The following is a 24,199-nucleotide window of genomic DNA, read 5'->3' on the forward strand; positions in this document are numbered from 1 at the left end:
CTGCCCTTTTAAACTAGTATGTTTGCAGTGTAATGACCAGACCTCAAAACATCATCCCCTCTCATGCCGTTACATGGCTGGTCAGGAAGAATAGAGTGTCTTTTTGTAGCTCCTCATTATCAGCAGCATGCTGCTTATTGTCAGTCCCTTACATTTCCAATCTAGCCATTGACACTGCAGAATTATATTTTTGTCTTAGAGGATGGGGGGGAGTCTGGCAAGAATTTTGCAGATTCATAGAGTAGCTAAAAGAAAAGGAGTACTTGTGGCACCTTAGAGACTAACAAATTTATTTGAGCATAAGCTTTCGTGAGCTACAGCTCACTTCATTGGATGCATTTGGTGGAAAATACAGAGGGGAGATTTATATACACATACAGAGAACATGAAACAATGGGTTTTATCATACACACTGTAAGGAGAGTGATCACTTAAGACGAGCCATCACCAGCAGCAAGGGAGGGAAAAGGAGGAAAACCTTTCATGGTGACAAGCAAGGTAGGCTATTTCCAGCAGTTAACAAGAACATCTGAGGAATAGTGGCGGGTGGTGTGGGGGGGAGAAATAACATGGGGAAATAGTTTTACTTTGTGTAATGACTCATCCATTCCCAGTCTCTAGTCAAGCCTAAATTAATTGTATCCAGTTTGCAAATTAATTCCAATTCAGCAGTCTCTCGTTGCAGTCTGTTTTTGAAGTTTTTTTTGTTGAAGGATAGCCACTCTCAGGTCTGTAATCGAGTGACCGGAGAGATTGAAGTGTTCTCTGACTGGTTTTTGAATGTTATAATTCTTGACGTCTGATTTGTGTCCATTTATTCTTTTACGTAGAGACTGTCCAGTTTGACCAATGTACATGGCAGAGGGGCATTGCTGGCACATGATGGCATATATCACATTGGTAGATGCGCAGGTGAATGAGCCTCTGATAGTGTGGCTGATGTGATTAGGCCCTATGATGGTGTCCCCTAAATAGATATGTGGACAGAGTTGGCAACGGGCTTTGAGGCAAGGATAGGTTCCTGGGTTAGTGGTTCTGTTGTGTGGTGTGTGGTTGTTGGTGAGTATTTGCTTCAGGTTGGGGGGCTGTCTGTAAGCAAGGACTGGCCTGTCTCCCAAGATCTGTGAGAGTGATGGATCGTCCTTCAGGACAGGTTGTAGATCCTTGATGATGCGTTGGAGAGGTTTTAGTTGGGTACTGAAGGCTCTACGATATAACTGCATTTGTTCCAACCCCTCAGACAGAGACAAACACCTACAAGATCTCTATCATGCATTCCTACAACTACAATACCCACCTGCTGAAGTGAAGAAACAGATTGACAGAGCCAGAAGAGTACCCAGAAGTCACCTACTACAGGACAGGCGCAACAAAGAAAATAACAGAACGCCACTAGCCATCACCTTCAGTCCCCAACTAAAACCTCTCCAACACATCATCAAGGATCTACAACCTATCCTGAAGGACGACCCATCACTCTCACAGATCTTGGGAGACAGGCCAGTCCTTGCTTGACTAGAGACTGGGAATGGATGAGTCATTACACAAAGTAAAACTATTTCCCCATGTTATTTCTCCCCCCCACCCCACCCCCCACTGTTCCTCAGATGTTCTTGTTAACTGCTGGAAATAGCCTACCTTGCTTGTCACCATGAAAGGTTTTCCTCTCCCCCTCCCCCCCCCCCGCTGCTGGTGATGGCTTATCTTAAGTGATCACTCTCCTTACAGTGTGTATGATAAAACCCATTGTTTCATGTTCTCTGTATGCGTATATAAATCTCCCCTCTGTATTTTCCACCAAATGCATCCGATGAAGTGAGCTGTAGCTTACGAAAGCTTATGCTCAAAGAAATTTGTTAGTCTCTAAGGTGCCACAAGTCCTCCTTTTCTTTTTGCAAATACAGACTAACACGGCTGCTACTCTGAAACCTGTCATAGAGTAGCTAGAAAGCTATTGTAAGGGCAGTATGCCTGAAAATCCTTCCTGCCCTGGAACTCTGCAACACGCACAGTCACCACTGGCCCAAAAATGGAGATTCCAGAAATTATTTCTGAAATTGGGTCATTTTACACATCCATATGTTAAGCACATGAACTTGGTTTTTATCTGAAGTCTTGAAAATAGCAATGATTCTTTCCAAGCTTTCAAAGCCAGTGAGTACTAAAGTGGAATAAAAAGGACATATCCTGGAAAATCTGGTTCTTAAATTAAGAAAGGCAAGGCACTCTCCACTGCACTGTGAAGGTGCGAGCTTTGGAAAATCCCAGCATTGGCCAAACTCTCACTGACTCCATTGCATCAATGGGAGCATAGTTAGACCAATCCTAAGTGCTTTTGAAAATCTTTACATTTCCAAATTGTGATGGGCACTAATTGTGGGATAAGTAAAGCTGCATTCTTATCAAGGCTGTCACAGAAGTCAGAGAAGTCACTTTTCTGATTAAAAACAAACAAAAAACACCCAGCCTAGACATATCCAGATGATTTGAGGACTTTTGTGTGTGATAGTGGAGGGTCAAACGTATTACACCTGTCAAGATAAACTCTGGGTGGTAAAGAGGGAAAGCAGGAACTCAGGGACAACATTCTTATGGCCAAAAAAAGGGCCAACCTGGTGAATTGCCAGTGAGGGCCTATGGCAAAGCCCACTGTAGTCAGGAGAAAAGCCTGTTGGTGTGGTGAGGTTTCTCTTGCTCAGAAGTTTAAAGAAAATTATTATTAAATAAATGTGGAGAGTTAATTTTGAGTTTACAACGATCAGGTGTAGTATTGTAACTAGTGTATTACATTCAGACTTGTTCAAGTCTATCAGTCAAGCACATCTCTAATTATTTTGAACTGAAATGGCAAAAAAAAAATAAAAATCTTATTTTGAGCACATGGCACTTGATAATAGTTTATCTATATTCCCATGACCTTTGTTCTCACTATGATCTCTCCATAGCTTTGCCTACCTTTTTAAAAACAGAGACGGTAACGTCATACATTTATCAAGATAAAGAAGGAGGGCATCCTAGTATTTAGAACAAGGCACATGGGGATCTCAGATCTCCTTTTTTATTATTATTTGCTGTGATACTAATTGAATGTACAACAAGGGGAAACTATGGAATACTTATTTAACCCATATGTAAATTGTATAAAAATACTTACCGATACCTCATAGGAGAGTTGTGAGGCTTAGTTAATAAATGTTTGCAAAGGGCTCTAAGCTCCTTGATAACAGGTGCTACAGAAGTGCAAAATATTATTTTGGTTGTTTTACTAATTGTTATTTTGTAACAACAGGCTACCGCTTGATGGATTGTTTTCCAAACAACAGCAATAAATAATTGCTGCTGCACATGGCAATGACAGGTAGCCATGAACATATACTGGTTTAAGTGTGATCAAATAGAAGTGCAGCTAAGCAACTGTCAATTGACTTTCAAATGAGAACATTTCACACTGGATAATCATGCAGTGCGGTACACAGACAGGTTTTCTAGCTAAATGCATCAACTCTGATAAAACTGTTCAGCTTTACAGTACACATAAAACTGTATCCAAGCAGAGACTCATGTGATACAAGAGTGCGCCTCCTAGAAGTTGGGGGACAGAATCTTTGTAGGTAGATTGTCTGTTAAAATGGAATCACTTTGTTTAAACTTATTCTTTTTCTCCAGAATTCTCTTTTGTGGGTCACATTTGCAGGGTATGGACATGATTCTGCTCTTATTTACACCAATATACAATGCACCTGCAGGGAGTCACCTCCTTTCCTATAACTGCTCCGATGACAAAGCTTTGTTTCATCAACTCAACTAGGACACAAAGATAGAGAATACAAAAGTAACTGAAAATGCTTGTGATTTGTGCCCGTTTGCGTCCCCTTCCTCCCCACATTAATCCTAGTGGAAGGACATTGTTGTGATCATTCAACACCCCGCCTTTCTCTCTAATGTTTAAACAACATGCCAAGCAAAAGTACACTCTGCCTCAAAGGTTCCAGAGATTCCCCCATCACAGTGGCCTGTCTCCAGCATGCAGAACATTAACAATTAATGTGCCTTTGTGAAATATTTTGACAGGAATGAGCATCAATTTATTCAAATAAATAACAATAAAGCTTCTGTGCTTTAAAGTACATGGGCCAGATTCACAGCTGATCAATGGAGCTATGCTGATTTAACCAGCTGTGGATCTGGCCCAACAGATGTTAACAGTGTTAAAAATGGACTAGCTCTCTAAATGTTTTGTAAGAAAGATGGATGGATATTTGATCCTCTAGGGTGTTAATGTCCCTCATTCCAATATCCAGTTAGCTTCACTAAAACACGGAAACAAGGTTAAATGTTTCTGTAAACGATAATAAACAAAATTTATAAATATTCTCCTCCTCCCCCATCTTCAGATTTTTTTTTCCCTTTGGAAAAAACATTGAACATTGATTGAAAAAAAACACAGCAGGTCCCAGAGACTTACATGATATGTCAAGAAAGCACTCACACAAAGTTAAGACAGACTATCCTGTTGGAAGCCATGCTTGCACAAAGAAAGTCAAAACACATTTGGAGAGGTCTACAGTTATCACAGCACAGTCGGCATTCCTGGACCTTACCTTTGAAGAAAGGGATGTAATGATGTCTGAATGTAGATGTAGGGCTTGGGTGTTGGGGCAGGGAGATGCAGCTACTGGTACCAAGAGTCTGAGTACCAGCTAGGGGGCAACAAAGAGTAAGTGAAAATAAACTATTTTGTTCACTTACTGAAAGCCACAAGATATTCCTAACAACACCCTTCTCACAGGAGCAGTGTTCTCTTGATGACATACAAACTTGGAAAGTATATTTTAGCCCCAGTCTGTCTTCTTGTTTCCAAAATAACGCAGGTCATAGTACAGAGTTTGGTAAGGGACAGAGACTTTCCATGAATGGAAAGAGAACAACACACAACTGATAACTATGTCCTGGGTTACACAGGAGGTCAGACTAGATGATCAGCAGGGCCAGATTTACACCTTACATGCCACTAGGCACAGCATCTTCAGTGCCCCCCTGACTTTTGTGTTTTCCGTAAAAAATGAAATGAAAAAAATATATAAACACAGCCTTCCCGGGAAGGCACGAGACCCTCCGCCATGTACAGCGCTCCCAGCCTGAACCAGGGCACAGCCCACCCGCCCCAGGCTAGGCGCAAGGGGGGGACTGTTCCTCTCCCCACAGTGAGTGGTCCCCAAGTGTCTTCCATTCCCTCCTGCAGCCCAGCATGGCAGCCATGCTCTGGCTCTTCCTGTGCAACTGAATGGGGTGCTGGCTACGCCCCTCCCTCTTCCTCCAAGGCATGGGGCGGAGGGAGTGGGGTGGCTGAGATTAGGAAGGGGCTGGGACACTCCCAGCTACTTCAGCAGTCTCCCCCCCCCAGCCATGGCTCACTGCGCCCCCCCCCAGACGGACTGACTTGGATGCTCATTCTGGCCCACCCACTCTGCTCCAGCTGGGCGGCTACCAGCCCACGTCAGGAGCCTGGCTGCCCGTAGGAGAGCTGTATGTATTAACTTTTAACCCACTTTTAACTTTTAGGCAACCCTAGGCACATGCCTAACTGGAAAATCTGGCCCTGATGATCAGAATGATCCCATCTGGCCTTGGAACCTATGAATTTAATAGGTGGAACGTCAGAAAATATTCCAGAAGAGCAAAACCTTACTATAAAGCGCACTGAGGAAAATCAGTGTTTTCAAAAGCTGCAAAAGGGATGACGTATTCATTAAGGGTCACAGTGGAATGAAATGGGGAGATACAACATCTCTTTCTTTGCTAGGAACTTTGTTAGGGCAAGGTCCAGCTCCCACTGAAGTTGCTATTTTGCTATTAGTTTAAAGGATACAGGATCAAGCCCACAATGCAGGAAAATACCTAAGCACATGCCTAACTTTAAGCATCTGAAGAGCCCCACTGAAGCCCTTTTTTGTTGCAACACCTTGCTCTGAGGGCTAATCCTATCAAAACAACAAATACAGGTTAAAAATTCTTGCAGTCTCTCCTTCCCACCAAAGTTGTACAGCTTTATAACTCACTTTGGGTTGGGAATTGTTTGTTTTCCTTCCCCTCCCCATCTTACTCCCATAGCGTGCAACCAAGCAGAATCCTGATGGAACTGCTAGAGTCTCAGCAGAAACTAATTTATTCTCCTCAATAGATCTTCTATACTTTACTTTTTTCCATTCCCATCAAAGACTGTATGAATTATGAGACACAATCTTCTGTAAATGATTTCTGTAACCCATAAAACTTTCATTTGCATTAAGATTTCCATTTGAATGAAAGCTTATTGATGAAGAATCCCTTGATTTTCACAATGAGTTTCTGATCTTGAAGTAAAACACTTTTTTGACCCCAATCATTCATCAATGTTTCTGTTAAGATCAGAGAGCGACCCAGGAGATTATATAACTCTTTATTGAGGAGCTTTATTACCTATTTTTTAAGGGCCAAATCCTGCAAAAGCCCAACTATAAATGCAGGGTATCCTGACAAAAACCAGAAGGGGCCCAGAGGTGCATCACTGCTGCTACTATGACCCCTGGCGTAACAGAGGCTTCTGCAGCCACTACTATAGGAGAATTTTGAGCAGCAAACTGGCCACTCCTCCAGTCTGGTCCTTAGCCCCCCCAAAGCAGCAAAGAGTGCCACTATGAAACATTACTCTGTAGTTCAAAGGGAGTACAAAGTGCAGCTGTGCAGTCTCTTGGCTGCATGTCCACTTCCCGCACTGTGTACTGGAATAATTGTGGTTTTGCTGTTTAGATTCCCATGATCGGTAAGGCTAGGGGAAGGATTAAGACCTTAATCCATTACATTTTCTATTTTCAGCTACCACCAATACATAATTTCCTGATGCCTATTCAGTTTTATGAAAAAAAAAATCACTGCATGTGCATAATCAAAAGTACTTGTTTGTTTGTCCCCCTGGGCACCTCTGTTCACATTAACCAGCATGTTGTAATACACTTGAAAAGGGAGGCTGGAATTGCTTTCCATACTGTAAATCTTTCTCTTGGTATCTTCTACAGTTACTAAATAGGCCAAAGGGGGAGGAGGGGAAAGAGAGATTAAATGAGCCTGCTTGTCAATTACCTGGTCTGCTGTAATGCTGAGGAGAATGGGATGTTGGAGTGTAGCGACCATAACCCAGAGATCCAGTAGAACTAGGACTTGATGTCCTATACTGTTTGAAAGATCTATCATCTTGGTCACCCTGAGAGGAAAGGGGGAAAATCTAAATCAATAGGAAAGACAGAGTGAATTACAAGATTCAGAAGTTATCCATATCCATTGTTGTTTTTCTGCCCTATATGCAAAGGGCCCAATTCTGTCTTCATGCTCCGTGCAATCATAATGAAATGAGGGCAGAATACAACCATAAACATCTAAAATCTGTTATGATTAGAGCAGTTCCGGAATTGCCAGACATAATATCAGAGAATAGTCATATAAACATGGGAGGCAGCATATAAGAAATGACTCTAAAATGAAAACACAGTTTGAAAAGAATGTACTATAGCTGAAATGTTGTTTTAGCACTATGGGCAGAATTCCTAATTTGTTTGTACCTTGTATTCGTTTAAACACAAGCAAAATGAATGTAAAATGACAGCATTTTACATTCATTTTGTACATGTACATGTGCAAATAGTCAGACAAGGTGACAGACAGTATAGAATCAGGCTTCATCTGTTTAATTATGCTATGCAGATCTATTGTGCCTTCTCTGTAACACATGCTGTACTATAAGCAAAACACATTCTATAATACTCAGGTGATCAATTTATGCATGAATATGTATCATTAGATTTAATGTTCTAGCATTACCACTTTCTATTTAAACCTATATCCTAAATACTTTAATTCCTGCCAATATACCTCACAGGGCTGTTCTCTTTTGCAGCCTTAGGCCACTTCTCCCACAATCACTGCCGAGATTTTAATTAGTTTTGTATCAAGTTGATGACTGAAAATTACAAATTGGTGACTGAAAAAGTATTCGCAAAAAGAAAAGGAGTACTTGTGGCACCTTAGAGACTAACAAATTTATTTGAGCATAAGCTTTCGTGAGCTACAGCTCACTTCATTGGATGCATGAGCTGTAGCTCCCGAAAGCTTATGCTCAAATAAATTTGTTAGTCTCTAAGGTGCCACAAGTACTCCTTTTCTTTTTGCGAATACAGACTAACACGGCTGCTACTCTGAAACCTGAAAAAGTATTATTTTCTTAGGAAGCAAAAGCCCCCATTATGTAGAAATCACCTTTGGATAACTAGCATCACTTTGGGATTCAGTTTTCTCAGTCCTTATTTAGGAAAATAAGAATTTACCTGAGTAAGGTTGAATTAAAAAGAAAAAACAGACTCAGATCAATCTCTCCTGCAGAAAAACCTGTGGGAGGGACTCCTGAGAGATACCCTTGCAGAATTACTCCCCCAATATTCCATCATGGAAGTGGGAGGGGGAGAGAGTGCTCCTCTATGTAATGTCACTGAGCCACTCTCCAAACCTGGGAGATCCCCAGGGATCTGTCTGAATTCTAGGGGACCAGCTGACGGCCAGGAACATTCACATGGAGGCCTTGCATCTCCATATCTGCTTCCACTCTGCCCCAGCACCCTCTCCTAAGTTTATGGCAGTGCAGCTCCAACACAAAAACACAGCCAGGATGACTCCTGGCCACAGCTGTCCCCTGAGTTGCCCCGAGTCCTAATATTATTCCAGGGTCCAGAATGGGGACAACATGCATCATTGGCCCCAGTTCAGCCATCAATTCCTTTCCCCCTAGCCAATGTATTCCCTATTCTCTCTCCCCCTGGACCCCAGACTCACAGAATACCCTTTGTAGGGTCCAAAAGAGAGACTGCAGTGCCAGAAGGACACCTTTGCTCCCTTCCACATGGTTGAAAGGTGATCTGTGCACTATGGATTCCCTCTAGGTGTATCTCCAGGATGGGAAAGTAAAGAACGATCAGGGTCTGAATAAATATTTGAAGATTTGACCCGGAAAGAAGATGACATGGAGATTTAGGGGCCTACTGTGCCATCAAAAACATGGTCATGTAGAGCAAATGATTTTTATGATGGTACACGGCAATGGACAACTGTGTATTTGAAGACAGAAACAAGTCCTTAAGAGAAGAGCTATCTGCAATTTTTTTTAAACGCCTGTATAAGAATTCAAAATTGTCCAAAAAAAGGGAGAATAATTTATGCCTGCCTAAACAGGTAGCACATTGTAGGCATTTCCTAGAATTCACTTCTGATTGCCACCAACTACTCCATGCTCACTTAAATCCCATGCTCATGTTGAAATACTTCTGCATGTCCTTTCCTAACTAGCTACATATCATCTACATTCTTACTTTTGCATAATGTATTCCATGCAAAAGAGCATAATGTCTTTGGAAGGCAATCTTTATGAAGTAGAACCTTAATAAGTACAGTTCTTTATAGACCAAAACAGTGTCACTTAATGAGCTAAATAAAAAGTGGACAGGACAGTGCAGTTTATTAATCTTGAGGAAAGTCCTGTAGCGCTGCTCATTTCAAGGCAGGCTGAACAGCTTTGTAAGTAACAAGTACAGTCCTTGGCACAGAAAATATACTCTGCAGAGTGAGGGCAAACTGTCGGCATACCTGAACATCCTTAAAGAATTCATGTGACTGTGAATCACAGCAGCTCCAAGAACAGTTCCAATGTAACCTCTGGAGTTTACTATTATGCAGGATAACAGATGGGTAGTAAGTGAAGTTATTATTTTTCTGAAACACTGATATTTCTACTTTGACTATCTCATGCATGTTTCTGCATGTTTTTGTCTCTGTAGGAAACAGCAAGCTAAATCCGTGGAATACAAGTGATATATTTCTTTTAAAAGAAAAATATCAGATAAATTTCATTTCTAATTGACATCTCTACTTTTCTCTCTGAACCAACAGTTCTAGTGACAGTTTGCAATTTTTGATATTTAAGGGAAACTATCAATTAATTATTGGGCCCAAATCTCCAATTTATTACAAAAATTTTACAACAGTGTAATTCCACTCAGTTCAGTGAAGTTATGAGGACATAAAACTGGTGTAATGGAGTAATGAGTCAGGCCTGCCATATTTATTTTCCATCTACATAAACTAGGTATTACTACTCCTGAAAGTGGTATTTCTTGGGTGTGATGTCCTCGTGCTGCTTCCAAAGTGGTATTTCTTGAACTGGCATCTTTAACAATGATGGTCCTGGGTATTGGTTTAGTTCCATTAAAGTCAATGGAACTATACAGATCAGCTTTGGGCCTATATACATATAGGCAATTTAATTACATGTATATACAGGTAGTTGAACTGGGGAAAAAGTGGACAGAAAAGTGGCTCATTAAGGCCCTAGTCCAGGTAACTAAAAATGTTAGCTGTAAATGTAAAAACAGATTACAATCCAGAATATAATTTATTTGGTAACATTTGAAAAAGTTATGATCATCTAAACTTTATTTCACGAAGTAACTATTTCTGAAGTAGAAATGCAGATGACAGTCAATGAGACAGATGCATTCAGATGACAATATACAAGCACAGCAGTTGTTTGATATAAGTAACAGTATTAAATAAACCTCTTTATAAAGACAACATGGCTCTGCAGACGCAGGGGGCAAACCACCACCATCTCAGGCTCTGGTGATTATCTTTAAAAACAAGTTTAATGCATCATGAAACAGATCAGAAAAGAACAAAGGCACTGGGGATTACCTCAGTAGGTGTTGGAGAGAGCAACTGAGGTGACTGCAAACGGCAACATACAAAGTAACAAATTAGTCATACAAAATTCATGCAGGATGCTATTTGTGAGAAATGCTATGTTAACAGTATCAACATCCATGTGTAACACATATGACATATACAGTTAAAACAGGACATCCACCAAGTAGATCAAAAATACTAAATTAGATTTTTTAAATAAAAATGAGGAGTAAAATGGAAACATCTTCCTTACACAGCTGTAAAATTATTTCATTTCAAAAGAGAATCCCATGGGCAGGTTGCACTCTATTGAATCCTACACTAAGGACTGCACCTTTAATAGAAAAAAACCCCTTGTTTAAAGCAACCACTTTAAAACAGAGATAAGCCTATGCCAAACCCTCTGTCTAAACACAGCTGAAGTTTGGATTGGAATTTTGAAGATCAGCCCATCTTTGCTTTAAAGTATTCAGTACATTTTCCCCCCTAATCTTTAAATAAAGAACATCTTTACTTGGCAACTAATTTTTGCTGTTCCCTCATTTTTCTCTCACAATTGAGAGAGAAATTCTGCTTTCTGCTACACTGTTGTAAATACATAGTAATTTTATTGAAGCCAATAAAGAAATTGGTATAACAGAGCATAATTAGACCCTATTTTTAAAAATATCTTAGTTAAGTCACAGGCAATTAAGCATACATGGCACTTATGCCTAGCACTAAACTATGCAGACATTGGCATAGTTGGTTTAGTTTAAGGTAACTTATTAATACCCATATGTAACTGAGTAAAACACTACAAGGAAATATCGATAGTGAAGCATTTTAGCATTAGAAACTTTTAGAAACATTTTATATGCTCTTTTGTCTTCTCTACATATCATCTCTGAAACAGAAGGCTCTGACTGACAGCTCAGTTTATAAGGGCATTTATGACTAAATAGTTTGGCTAACACCAGTCTAAAAATAATTGTAGCACTCACAGAAATGTTTCTATTCATTTAAAAATGTTTTGTTTGGTCTTGAAACTAAAAGGAGTCTGTTTAAAAACCCTTTTCAATAGCTAAGGATGCATAATGTCCATCAGGTAAAGGGGCACACATGGATGTTTGCAGGGACAAGGACATACAACTCACATCCTAACCTTGGAAAGAACAAGTGGTATCAGTTTTATAAGGCAACAAAAGCTATGGAATGGCATTGCTGTATTGGTAAAAAGCAGGACTACCATTAAGTGATAGCATGTCAAATGATGAATGGTGAATGAAGAAGGTATCATTGGATAGATTATGGCTCCACACATGAAGTACCTCCCCAATCCCCTAGCAGGAACTTCTCCCTATGGGAAGAAATTTAAGGGGCCCTGTGTTTTTTCAGTAACTCAGGCCACATTGAGGGTGAAATCTTGACCCTACTGCAGATGATGTGGGTTTTGCCACAGGCTTCAAGGGAGCCAGGATACTACCCTTAATCTTATTCAATGCCTACAAGGGATTTACAGATTTTACGCATTATTGTCATGCTTATTATTAAAAATCACACTCTTCTGCCTACTGCTTTATTATGCTTTCTGCTATAACACTCACTCTATTTCTAGATTACTATACCAGGGGTCACCAAACTTACAGACCCTCCATTCTTCAGAAGTTCGAGAGCCGGAGAGCACCTGCCAGGGCTTCAGCCACTCGGGAGGTACCTTCTGAGGCTCAGAGCCTCAGCCCCACTCCTGCTGAAGCCCTGAGCCCTGGGTGACATGCCCCATGGGGCTGAAGACCTGAGAACCCCTCCCTGCCGGGCAGAAGAAGCCCCTAGACCCGCCCACACTGCCGCAGGGCAGAAGCCCCAAGCTCTCCCTCCCCCTCCGCAGTCTGGTAGGTGGAGAATGGGGGTGGAAGTGGGGGCTCTGCAAGCTGCATTTTAACTGTAAAAGAGCTGCATGCGGCTCACGAGCCACAGTTTGGCCACCCCTGTACTATACCATGCCTCTCAACTACACCATCCAGTGCCCTCTTTAATGGGAAGAGTCTGATACCCTTACTGCCATTGAACAGTACCTTACTCCACAGTTTCAGCAGGCCAGTTCATGGAATAAGGTGCTATCCACTGTGAGCAAGGATGGCAGAATCTGGGCATGTGATACTGGAAATATTTGGATCCTGAGGAGAGAATTAGGTTAAGATGCTGAATGAATTAATCTAAGTCCGATGCATATAAAGAGAGTCCCAGTTTCCCATTAGAGCAAATTCTTTCATGTTGAATATGTTGTGATTCAACTGCTGAACCACTCATATAGGACTATTCAGGATTATATCTTAGTTATGGGTTGGCGACAAAATACCCATTCTTCACCACTATTCATAGGAACCCTTAAAATACCTGGGCAGATGCTAGAAAGCCAAACTGCCAATGTAGCAACATCATTCCCACTAGCAAGACCTCCAGCAGGTGGGACTACGGGGAACAGCAGCAATGAAGCGATGGTTCCAGAGCTGCTAGCCCATTTCCCAGGTGGATTATTATTAGGAGCAAAGAAATTATCCTTCAAGTCATATTTTTGTTTGGAATTGATGTAAAACTGAAAAGGGCTAAATGAGCTTGTCTAAAATTCGGGGAGAGGTCAGCATTTTGTAAATCTTGAAGAAATCTTCTTATGTAGAAACAAAGCAGAAAAGGCCAGTTACAGTGTTTATAGTTCGCTGTCAATGCAAGATTGTTCCCTACAGTACCTTTACTTGTGCCCTTTTGAACAGAACTAAAAGTCATGTGCATAACATACATACATAAATGCTTGCAGGATTTAGGACTTTATTATTCTATTGCTATTATTTCAAGCATTTATTTTTACCCATCTATTTATATCCAAGTTAAGCTAGTGTTCACAGCAATTAATTTTTCATAGAGATTTTAATTTAAAAAATCTAAAACTATAAAAGAATTTAGAAAATGAAATGAAAGGCAGACATGAGTGAAGAAGAAACACTACCTTTTATGATAGGAGTTATGTAAAAATATGTTTCACATAAAACAGCATTAATATAAAATGACATTAGCAAAAATGTTATAGCATTAGCTCTGCAAATGAAAAGGGCAATATGTATGCATGACATGAAAATTAACTTTATTACGGGGTGGTTGAAAGGCATTTGTGCACAGAAAAATGATACCTTTGTTTTGTTACTAAAATAACATGCTGCATATAACAAAAGCACGAAGGGTATTTGGTTTGGCTTCTGATCTTTGTGTTATAATTAGCAATGATTCCTGTTTCCTATCACATGCAAGTATAATTTCTTTGGCAGAAAAAAACATAACATTTAACATTTTATTAAATCTTATTTTTTTAAAAAAATATTTGATCACAAAAAGCTATCCATTTATTGTCTATGAACTAAAGAGTGAAATGTAAATCCCACTTGTTCTATGGACAATTCAAGTGACTGTGAATGCATAAAGTAACTCCCATTAATCCAAGTTTACAAAGTAATTACAAAAATTGCAAGTGTGTCTAATAACTTAGACACAGTGATGTATTTAATGATGCATATGCATTTTTAGATTCACAAATTTTAAAAAATCGTAGGTTTCAGTACCTCCCCATAACTATGCCTGTCATCTGAAGAGTAACTGATATATGGAGAATAGGAGATCATATCTGGGCGGTCAATGTTATAGATGGCTTTATTTTTAGGAAGAGCAGCCAAATCCTTGTAGTCAAGAATTTCATCTCCAAGCTTTGCCTAAGAAAAGGAGGAAAGAAAGCAGTAAAGATAAGAAAGAATGTGATCAGGATAAAATCAGAAAAGGACAGACCCATATAGGCAGAAGAAACAATAAATATTTAACTCTTTTATGACTGAGAATGTAAATATCTTTTCAGTGCTTACCACAAGATCTTAAATGCATATGTTGTTTTCTTTATATATGTTGATGACTTCTCTGCCATTCAAGTTTAGTGTATAGTTGTAATGTTGGATAATCCTAGTTTTCTTCCATTTACATCCTTCTGACTATTAGCTATGCAAAGAGACAGCAGGGCTAATCTTGCAATCCTTGGCCAGGCAAAAGTCCATTTCTTCTAAGGTGATTTTGGATTGCAGTGTTTGTTTTCTTTTTCATTACATTATGGTAATTAATAATCATAAACTTATTTCCAATACTAACTATCCCCTGTCCAGATGCTGAAATGCTGCTAGTCAGTAATTTCTCCCATTCAAAAGAGCTGCTTATTCTATCCTACAGTTCCCACATAACTAATCTGCAGTAAAATTGCATTACAGTGTACGATCCCTACCCTGCAACTGAAGTTAGGCTCCACCTCCATGGAGCTCTTTGCAAGATCAAGATTTATATTTGAAAGGCACCAAACTAAGATCCTTGGCCTGAAAATACTGGTGAAGCTCCATGGAATCCAATGAAGCCAAGCCAGTTTAAACGAGGGCTGAGAATCTGGCTATAAGTCTCCTACAAAACCTGTGATTTTCACAACACTCCATAGCTGTAGCTACACAACTCAAAGTGGGTTGCCCTGACCCCTCTTATGCATCAGTTTGGATGGAGCATGATTGTGAGGTGGATCGATGTAAGGAACCAATTTCTCTATTTTTTTGTACATCTTATCTGTATGTAATACCACCCTGGAGAACACAGAACAAAAGAAGAATTTAATTCTGTACTGGAGCAAACATACAAAACACCTTACAAAATTCCAGGAACACTGTATAAAACAAAATCCCAGGAACAATATCCATGAAGGGAAGAAACTGCAGATAAAATGGAAAACAACCATCCTCCTAAAAATCACTTAAAACAATTGAAAGAGAAAATACATTTCTCCACACTGCTTCGACTCACACAGAATATATTTTGTCTCAGGTAATCTAACCCTTCCAGCTGTTAGCTGCTTCTCAAACCCTTCCCTCTCCCCCCCACATCTCCAGGTCTTCTCTTTGGTGAGTATATCCCAGAGTCTGGGGTAAACAAATATCTATTCTTCCTTCCATAAAGCTATCTCAATGAGTAACTGGATCCTAAACACACTACTCCAGCTGTGTCCCACCTTTAGTTCCTTCACTATCTATTTCACAGAGTCCTCATTCCTGATTATGAACGAAACGATACCAAGCCTCATTGGAAAAGAATTATATTTTAGTATAATTCTTTTTACGCTGCCCATCCAAATATAGGAAATGTGGATGAAAACACATTTTGTTACAGACAACATGGCTCAGCTCTGCTCTCAATACCTTTTAAAACCATTCCATTATTTTCTGCAATCATTCAGTTCAAAATGTTTACCCATTCTAACAGTGTGGGTGATATTTAAAATAGTGGGGGGAAAACTCAGATTCAAGCTGAAAGGCATAGATATTAAAATACAACATAAATCAGATTCATTAATGATCTAGAGTATTAGGTTTTTCAAAAATCATCCCCACTGTTCAAAAGTACTAAGCGATTCATATAAAATTATTTTGGAATATGTTATTTTACAATTGTGTATTATGATTTCCACTCCTAGTACGCTAAAATTTGACATGTTGAGGCCTAATGCAGCGTGAAAGCAGTCTTCCAGGTTCAGGTATCTCTGAGCAGAGCTCAGACCTAATTCTCTCTCTGAAATTTAAATGCATATAAAGTGGAATATATGCATGCCATGTTAAATCCTTTGCTGGAAGGGAGTATGAGAGTGGTAGAGATTACTCATTTAAGGTATGTCTACACTGCACACTACTGGCGGCAGCGTGCAGGGTACATGTAGCTGTACGCTGCAGGGAGAAGCAGGCTGTGTCCACACTGCAGTGTGCAGCTATACATGACAATGGAAGGCTCCAGCAGCGGGACAATACCCGGCTAAAAACAGCAGTGTAGATGGGGGAGACACTGCTTGGGTGTGTAAAGAGCCATGTAGGGTACATACCCTCAGGGGTCAAGTGTGTCTTTACTCTACTTGCCTAATTAGTGCCTCACCATCCGCATTGCTATTTATACCTGTGCTAGGGAGAAATGCAGTGTATATACTCTACACGCCACCATAAGAAGTGTGCAGGGAATGCCCTGAGATAACGTTTGAATTCTCCTCCTGGATATCTAAATGGGAGTTAAACAATCTCAGAGCTTACTGACAATTAATACATGTGAGAATGAGAGACGTGGCATTCCCCAGGGGAATCTTTTTCTCTGACTGACACAGCAAGTTTGCTTCTTTTGACGTACCAACTCCCCCTAAATAGCTGTGTCACAGATACTGACTTAATGAGACACTTTGAAAAACAGTTTAGACAGAGAATGAAACAGAGGTTTGTCCTAGACTATTAGCAGCCCATGAAATATACTTAAAGTAATCATATGCTTCAAGAAAAATGCTTGAAAGCAAGTACTGTACCACAGCTAGATATTTGCCACTACAGGTATAAATAAATAGAAGAATATAAAAAAAGTAAGAGAAAGGCATAAGGGTAGAGAAATATCTCACATCTAGTCAAGGAAAATATGCTTAGGTGAGAACAGTCCCAATGTACAGTGAATATGTCTATGCTGATTATGGTTGTGGCCATGCCATTATTACAGGAATTGTTTCAAAAACATGTCAGTCTGCAGCCCTATGGAGTTCCTGCCAGAAAGGCAAGCTGGAAATACTGGCAGGCACCTTTATACGAGCCAAACCTACTGTCCTCATGCAGGCTTTAGTCAAGCAAAATTCCCATTCATAGGAATAGAAATTTTACCTCAGGAAAGACAGCAGCCTTTGGCTCCAAGGTATCTCTGTTGGTCTCTGTGTGATAAGTACAGACACCTCCGCTCCGTATAATAAATGTCAAGTTATAAACTGGTAACCTGTTGTCTGCAGCTATTCGCTCTGGGGTTGCTAGTGTGCAATGAGCAAGACCTGTGTGCCTCAGGAACACTGCATGGGACAGGCAGGTTAGGAAGTGGAATCCTGCAGGGTTCCCAGAGGCACAGGCCTGGCGAGTGCCAGTTGTGCTGATATTTGCTGCTTTGATTGTTTTGTGACCTTGAGGACGTGCTTATGAACATGATCTCCAGATGGCTATCACAACAGGTACTGAGAGTAACACCCACCAGGGGCTGGAAAAATTAAGCAATAGAAGCTTTTTCAGCATTTATTTAAATTATTTTAAATACTCATTACAGCTACTCTCTCAGCTGGAACCTCTTGGTTCTTTATATCCTTAGGATATCATGTTCATGCCTGAAACCCTTCCAACCGCATTATTAGAAAAGGTCCCAAATCTGTTCCCATTGAACTCAGAGGCAAATCTCTCACTGACTTCACTGACATTAGAAGCGAGTCCTAATTCCTTTCAGGTTAGAAAGAGTGTGATCCTGGAAATGCAACATGTGCATGCAGAGGTGTGCTTGCATGCAATCAGTTGCAGAATCAGGACCTACGTTTGTAAAAATCTCACCATGTCAAAATTAGATCTGCTAAATCAGTAGTGTTCAAGTCTAAATTTGTAATCTGCTTTGAGACTGGTGTTTACTTGAAGTTTTCTTTCCTTTGTAGATACTTTGCATGTTTGGTACAATATAAATCTAAGTGGTAATCTAAGACCTAAAAATATACAGCAAAGGAAAAGAATAAAATGGCCAATATTCTGTTATTTTTAACTATGGTATTCAAAAAATTTAATGGGAGAATGTCAATTCTGGATTTGCAAGAATCAACAGATAGAGGTTTTGAAGATATCAACTTTCTGTGCAATAACAGAATATGTTAAACAACAGTTAACAGTAAAAAATGGTACACCTTTCTTTCTGTCTTATAGCAGGGACTGCAGAAGGGGATACTTACATAGATCACACGGCTTGGGGAACCTGATGTACTTGAAGCAGGAATGGAAATAACACTCTCAGAGGAAGTTCTAGTTTCCTAGGACAAAAAGCAAAAGGAAATTTATCCATGGCTTCCTAACAAAGAAAGAGTGTAAAAGGTCTTTAATTTAAGCTCAGCTTTGCCACTTAAAAATAAAATGCTATGGTCTACTCTAGCTAAAACTAACATATATGTCAAAGAGGACTAGTCAATCATCAAAATAATTAATTTTTGCGCTGGTCAGTAAGTTATCTCATGTACCATTTACCTTCCCCCCACCAGAATGAGCCCCAGTGGTGTGATCCTGGGGTACCAGAACGGTCCCGGAGGGCTGCTAATGCTGTTGCAGTTACAGCAGCTTTGAGGCTGGGGTCATGTGGGTGTATGAGGGAATTTGAGTCCCTATGTGTATGCTGTCAAATTTTCATATTTGTTTTTTACAGTGTCTCATGGTTCTGGGTAATTAATTGGCAGCCAGCAAACAGCACTTAGAGCACTACAAATAAAGCAGACAGACTGCACGAAAAGACTCAGACCCAGATGCTCTAAGGTATTTAGATTTCTAACTTCTATTGAAATTAATCATAGAATCATAGAATAGCAGGGTTGGAAGGGACCTCAGGAGGTCATCTAGTCCAACCCCCTGCTCAAAGCAGGACCAATCCCCAACTAAATCATCCCAGCCAGGGCTCTGTCAAGCCTGACCTTAAAAACTTCTAAGGAAGGAGATTCCACCACCTCCCAAGGTAACGCATTCCAGTGTTTCACCACCCTCCTAGTGAAAAAGTTTTTCCTAATCTCCAACCTATACCTCCCCCACTGCAAATTGAGACCATTACTCCTTGTTCCATCATCTGCTACCACTGAGAACAGTCTAGATCCATCCTCTTTGGAACCCCCCTTCAGGTAGTTGAAAGCAGCTATCAAATCCCCACTCATTCTTCTCTTCCGCAGACTAAACAATCCCAGTTCCCTCAGCCTCTCCTCATAAGTCATGTATTCCAGTCCCCTAATCATTTTTGTTGCCCTCCGCTGGATGTTTTCCAATTTTTCCACATCTGTCTTGTAGTGTGGGGCTCAAAACTGGACAGTACTCCAGATGAGTTCTCATCAATGTCGAATAGCAGGGAACAATCACGTCCCTCAATCTGCTGGCAATGCCCCTACTTATACAGCCCAAAATGCCATTGGACTTCTTGGCAACAACAGCACACTGTTGACTCACATCCAGCTTCCCATCCACTGTAACCCCTAGGTCCTTTTCTGCAGAACTGCTGCCGAGCCATTCGGTCCCTAGTCTGTAGCGGTGCATGGGATTCTTCCGTCCTAAGTGCAGGACTCTGCACTTGTCCTTGATGAACCTCATCAGATTTCTTTTGGCCCAATCCTCTAATTTGTCTAGGGCCCTCTGTATTCTATCTCTACCCTCCAGCGTATCTACCTCTCCTCCCAGTTTAGTGTCATCTGCAAACTTGCTGAGGGTGCAATCCACACCATCCTCCAGATCATTTATGAAAATATGGAACAAAACCAGCCCGAGGACCGACCCTTGGGGCACTCCACTTGATACCAGCTGCCAACTAGACATGGAGCCATTGATCACTACCCGTTGAGCCCGACAATCTAGCCAGCTTTCTATCCACCTTATAGTCCATTCATCCAGCCCATACTTTAACTTGCTGGCAAGAATACTGTGGGAGACCGTGTCAAAAGCTTTGCTAAAATCAAGGAACAACACGTCCACTGCTTTCCCCTCATCCACAGAGCCAGTTATCTCGTCATAGAAGGTAATTAGATTAGTCAGGCATGACTTGCCCTTGGTGAATCCATGCTGACTGTTCCTGATCACTTTCCTCTCCTCTAAGTGCTTCAGAATTGATTCCTTGAGGACCTGCTCCATGATTTTTCCAGGGAAAAATGGGAGTTGGGGGCCTAACCACCTTCGAAGATCTGGGCCTCTGTCTCTTTTGCTCTCTTATTTTGAGTGCAACAGATTAATATTCATGCCAATCTTAGTATGGCAGGTAGTCCCTGGGTTTTTTAAACTAGTTACTGCATTTAGAATGCTTCTAAGTCATGACAGAACTTTACTGCAATGTTTTTGGTAGTTTCCTTTATTGTGAAAAGTAGCATCAATTATAAACAAAAAAGAAGGTCTGCGAGACACAAGAACAACTAGAAATGAATGATCTTGAAGTTGTTATTCAAATTGAAACCAACTTGTGGTATCCACATGTAAATGATAAAATAATGAAAATAACATTTATTCCCTACATTATCCTTCAACCATGTGCATTAGCTCCTCATAAAATATTTTCCGCTTGTATGGAGAAACCTGTGCTTGACTGCAAGTGGATGTGAATTTTGCCATGCGTACAGTGATAGTCATGCACAGTATTCCTAAAGCCAGAAACGTCTTGTCTGGGAGTAACATACTGTTAGTAGTGTTAAGCTGTCAGATCTGGTTATTGTCCGAGCTATCCCTGTTCATTACTGATAGTAGCTTCTACCTTGTAAGTACAACCACAGAATGGGTCTAATTTCACAGTTGTCTGTAGGAGTCATCCAGTATAATTGTCTTCAAAAAGGCCCTGACTAAATAATTTATAGAATTTGATCTCTAACATGACACTACCTTACCAAAGAGAAAATACTTGATGGTGCTATATAATGTGTCTCTACCAAAATAGTGATACATTCCTATTTGTCATTATTAATATTGCATTTTTCCTGCTTCTATGGTTTGCTTATATGTCTTAAGAGCTAGATTGTGAGATCCTAGCAATAAGTAGTGCCTCATTCCACAAGTAGTCTCATTACTTTGGGACAACTTGTGCAGTAAGGTACTATTCAATGTGAGTAATGGGTCACTAAACAAACAGTTATAAAAAAAGAAACAATCGATCTATTTTGGAATATCTTGCTGATCTACGAAGTGCTTTAGAGGAGTTTCATCACCCTGCTTACTTTTCAAATTTATACTGAAAGCCTTTTCTCACCAGGACATCAGCACAAGGGTGTGCGTCATTGGGTATTTCCATTACACGGCTAAAAAGACTATAAAATCAGGTATGTAAGCAGAGTATTATTAGATAATGTTTGGAGAGTGTGGTGACATAGAAGACCGTATAATAGTGGCAGTACAGTTCTGGATTTAAAAGTTTCTCAACCTGTGTTGTTGGGTACATCACATCTTTCTCAAACTTGGGTAAGGGACCTGAAAGTGTTGCCAACATGTAACCCATATACTCTACGGCCTCCTCTTACCTCAACTGCCCTTAGGTTTTTGCTTAAGCTCCAGTACTCCAGTAAAGTTCAGTTCTAGTCGGAAAAGCAATTAAGCATGAAACAAGTGCCTGATCCAAATTCCTTTGAGGTCAAATGTACAGACTCTGATTGACTTCAGTGAGCTTTGAATGAAGCTCCAGTCTGTGTGTACATAGTCTAATCTGCTTTGACTAAATTAAGAGCACAAAAAATTAGGTTGAATATATTTAATAAAACTCAACTGGGCACCTTCGTTTGGTGACTTTTCTGACTTTAAAGATGCTATCTTGTTTCCCTAAGAGAAGGATGATCTATTAAATTCCTGCCTTTTGCAGGCAACCTCTGGCTCCTCATTTTCAGGAGCAATCCCATTAGATTTCCTTCCAATGCTGTTAATTCTACTAGCCAATTCAGTGACTCTTGTGACCCGCTCTTTACTCGATACTATACTCTCCCATCTCCATTTTCCCTCTTTATGATCAGTATCTGCTCACAGAAACTCCCCTTGCTCTCTGCATTGTCCATTACTCCTCTTGAAATCTCTTCTCTATCAAGCTCTGATTTCTGTCACTTTTAACCCCCACTTCTCTCCCCAAAAACTCAATCCTCTCAGTTGATGCTATTATAACCATCCCACCATCAACCTCAGCCTGGACCAGTCCACACAAGAGATCCACTTCCTGGACACTACAGTGCTAATAAGCTATGGTCACATAAACACCACCCTATACCGGAAACCTACTAACTGCTATACTTATCGACATGCATCCAGCTTGCATCCAGATCACACGACACGATCCATTGTCTACAGCCAAGCTCTACGATACAACCGCATTTGCTCCAACCCCTCAGACAGAGACAAACACCTACAAGATCTCTATCAAGCGTTCTTACAACTACAATACCCACCTGCTGAAATGAAGAAACCGACTGACAGAACCAGAAGAGTACCCAGAAGTCACCTACTACAGGACAGGTCCAACAAAGAAAGTAATAGAATGCCACTAGCCATCACCTTCAGCCCCCAACTAAAACCTCTCCAGTGCATCATCAAGGATCTACAACCTATTCTGGAGGACGACCCATCACTCTCACAGATCTTGGAAGACAGGCAAGTCCTTGCTTACAGACAGCCCCCCAACCTGAAGCAAATACTCACCAGCAAGCACACACCAGAACCACTAACCCAGGAACTTATCCTTTGCAACAAAGCCCGTTGCCAACTGTGTCCACATATCTATTCAGGGGACACCTAATCCTGGGCCTAATCACATCAGCCACACTATCAGAGGCTCGTTCACATGCACATCTAGCAATGTGATATATGCCATCATGTGCCAGCAATGCCCCTCTGGCATGTACATTGGTCAAACTGGACAATCTCTACGTAAAAGAATAAATGGACACAAATCAGACGTCAAGAATTATAACATTCAAAAACCAGTTGGAGAACACTTCAATCTCTTTGGTCACTCGATTACAGACCTAAAAGTCGCAATATTATAACAAAAAAACTTCAAAAACAGACTCCAACGAGAAATTGCTGAATTGGAATTAATTTGCAAACTGGACACCATTAAATTAGGCTTGAATAAAAACTGGGAGTGGATGCGTCATTACACAAAGTAACATTATTTCCCCATGTTTATTTTTCCCCCCTACTGTTCCTCACACGTTCTTGTCAACTGCTGGAAATGGCCCATCTTGATTATCACTACAAAAGGTTTTTTTTTTTTTTCTCCTGCTGGTAATAGCTCACCTTAACTGATCACTTTCGTTATAGTGTGTATAATAAAACCCATTGTTTCATGTTCTCTGTGTATATAAAATCATCCTACTGTATTTTCCACTGCATGCATCTGATGATGTGGGCTGTAGCCCACGAAAGCTTGTGCTCAAATAAATTTGTTAGTCTCTAAGATGCCACAAGTACTCCTGTTCCTTTTACTTTCTGCTCCTCTATATACTTGACCTTTTTGCTCCCTTCTTCCAGCATTCTGCCCACTTATCTACCCACCAGCCTTCAACCCCACCCCTCCTGTGATGACTCTTGTCCTTCCTCTCCCTTATTTGCAATTTTTCTTTTTCTTCTGGCTCCTTCCTGTCTGCTTGCAAGCTTGTTCTTATATCTCTTAGAGGAAAAAAAAAATCACTCAGTTCCACCTGTTTCTCCCCAACCTTTTCCCCTCCACTCTTTCATCTCTAAAGCCCCGGAGCATGTGTCCACCCACTCTTTCTTCAGATGCATCAGAGGAAGTGGGTTTTTTACCCACGAAAGCTTCTGCCCAAATAAATCTGTTAGTTTTTAAGGTGCCACTGGACTCCTCATTCTTTTTG

General features: G+C 40.5%; 1 protein-coding gene across 20 annotated transcripts in view; it reads right to left on the bottom strand.

Annotated features, from left to right (window-relative positions):
• The window catches only part of ABLIM2 (actin binding LIM protein family member 2), a 228,334-nt gene that overhangs the window by 55,107 nt on the left and 149,028 nt on the right, over positions 1–24,199 (bottom strand). For 6 of the 20 annotated variants that reach the window (XM_038400089.2, XM_038400091.2, XM_038400078.2 and 3 more), the window contains exons 9-13: positions 18,575–18,652; positions 14,352–14,498; positions 10,771–10,803; positions 7,120–7,240; positions 4,602–4,700 (exon numbers count right to left, since the gene is read on the bottom strand). In XM_038400089.2, coding sequence (XP_038256017.1) covers positions 4,602–4,700; positions 7,120–7,240; positions 10,771–10,803; positions 14,352–14,498; positions 18,575–18,652 — 478 coding nt within the window. The remainder of the gene's footprint in view (positions 1–4,601; positions 4,701–7,119; positions 7,241–10,770; positions 10,804–14,351; positions 14,499–18,574; positions 18,653–24,199) is intronic. The other 14 variants (XM_038400083.2, XM_043512494.1, XM_038400085.2 and 11 more) reach the window with 5 other exon arrangements.

Source organism: Dermochelys coriacea, chromosome 4 (assembly GCF_009764565.3).
Source record: "Dermochelys coriacea isolate rDerCor1 chromosome 4, rDerCor1.pri.v4, whole genome shotgun sequence".
Taxonomy (NCBI): domain Eukaryota; kingdom Metazoa; phylum Chordata; order Testudines; family Dermochelyidae; genus Dermochelys; species Dermochelys coriacea.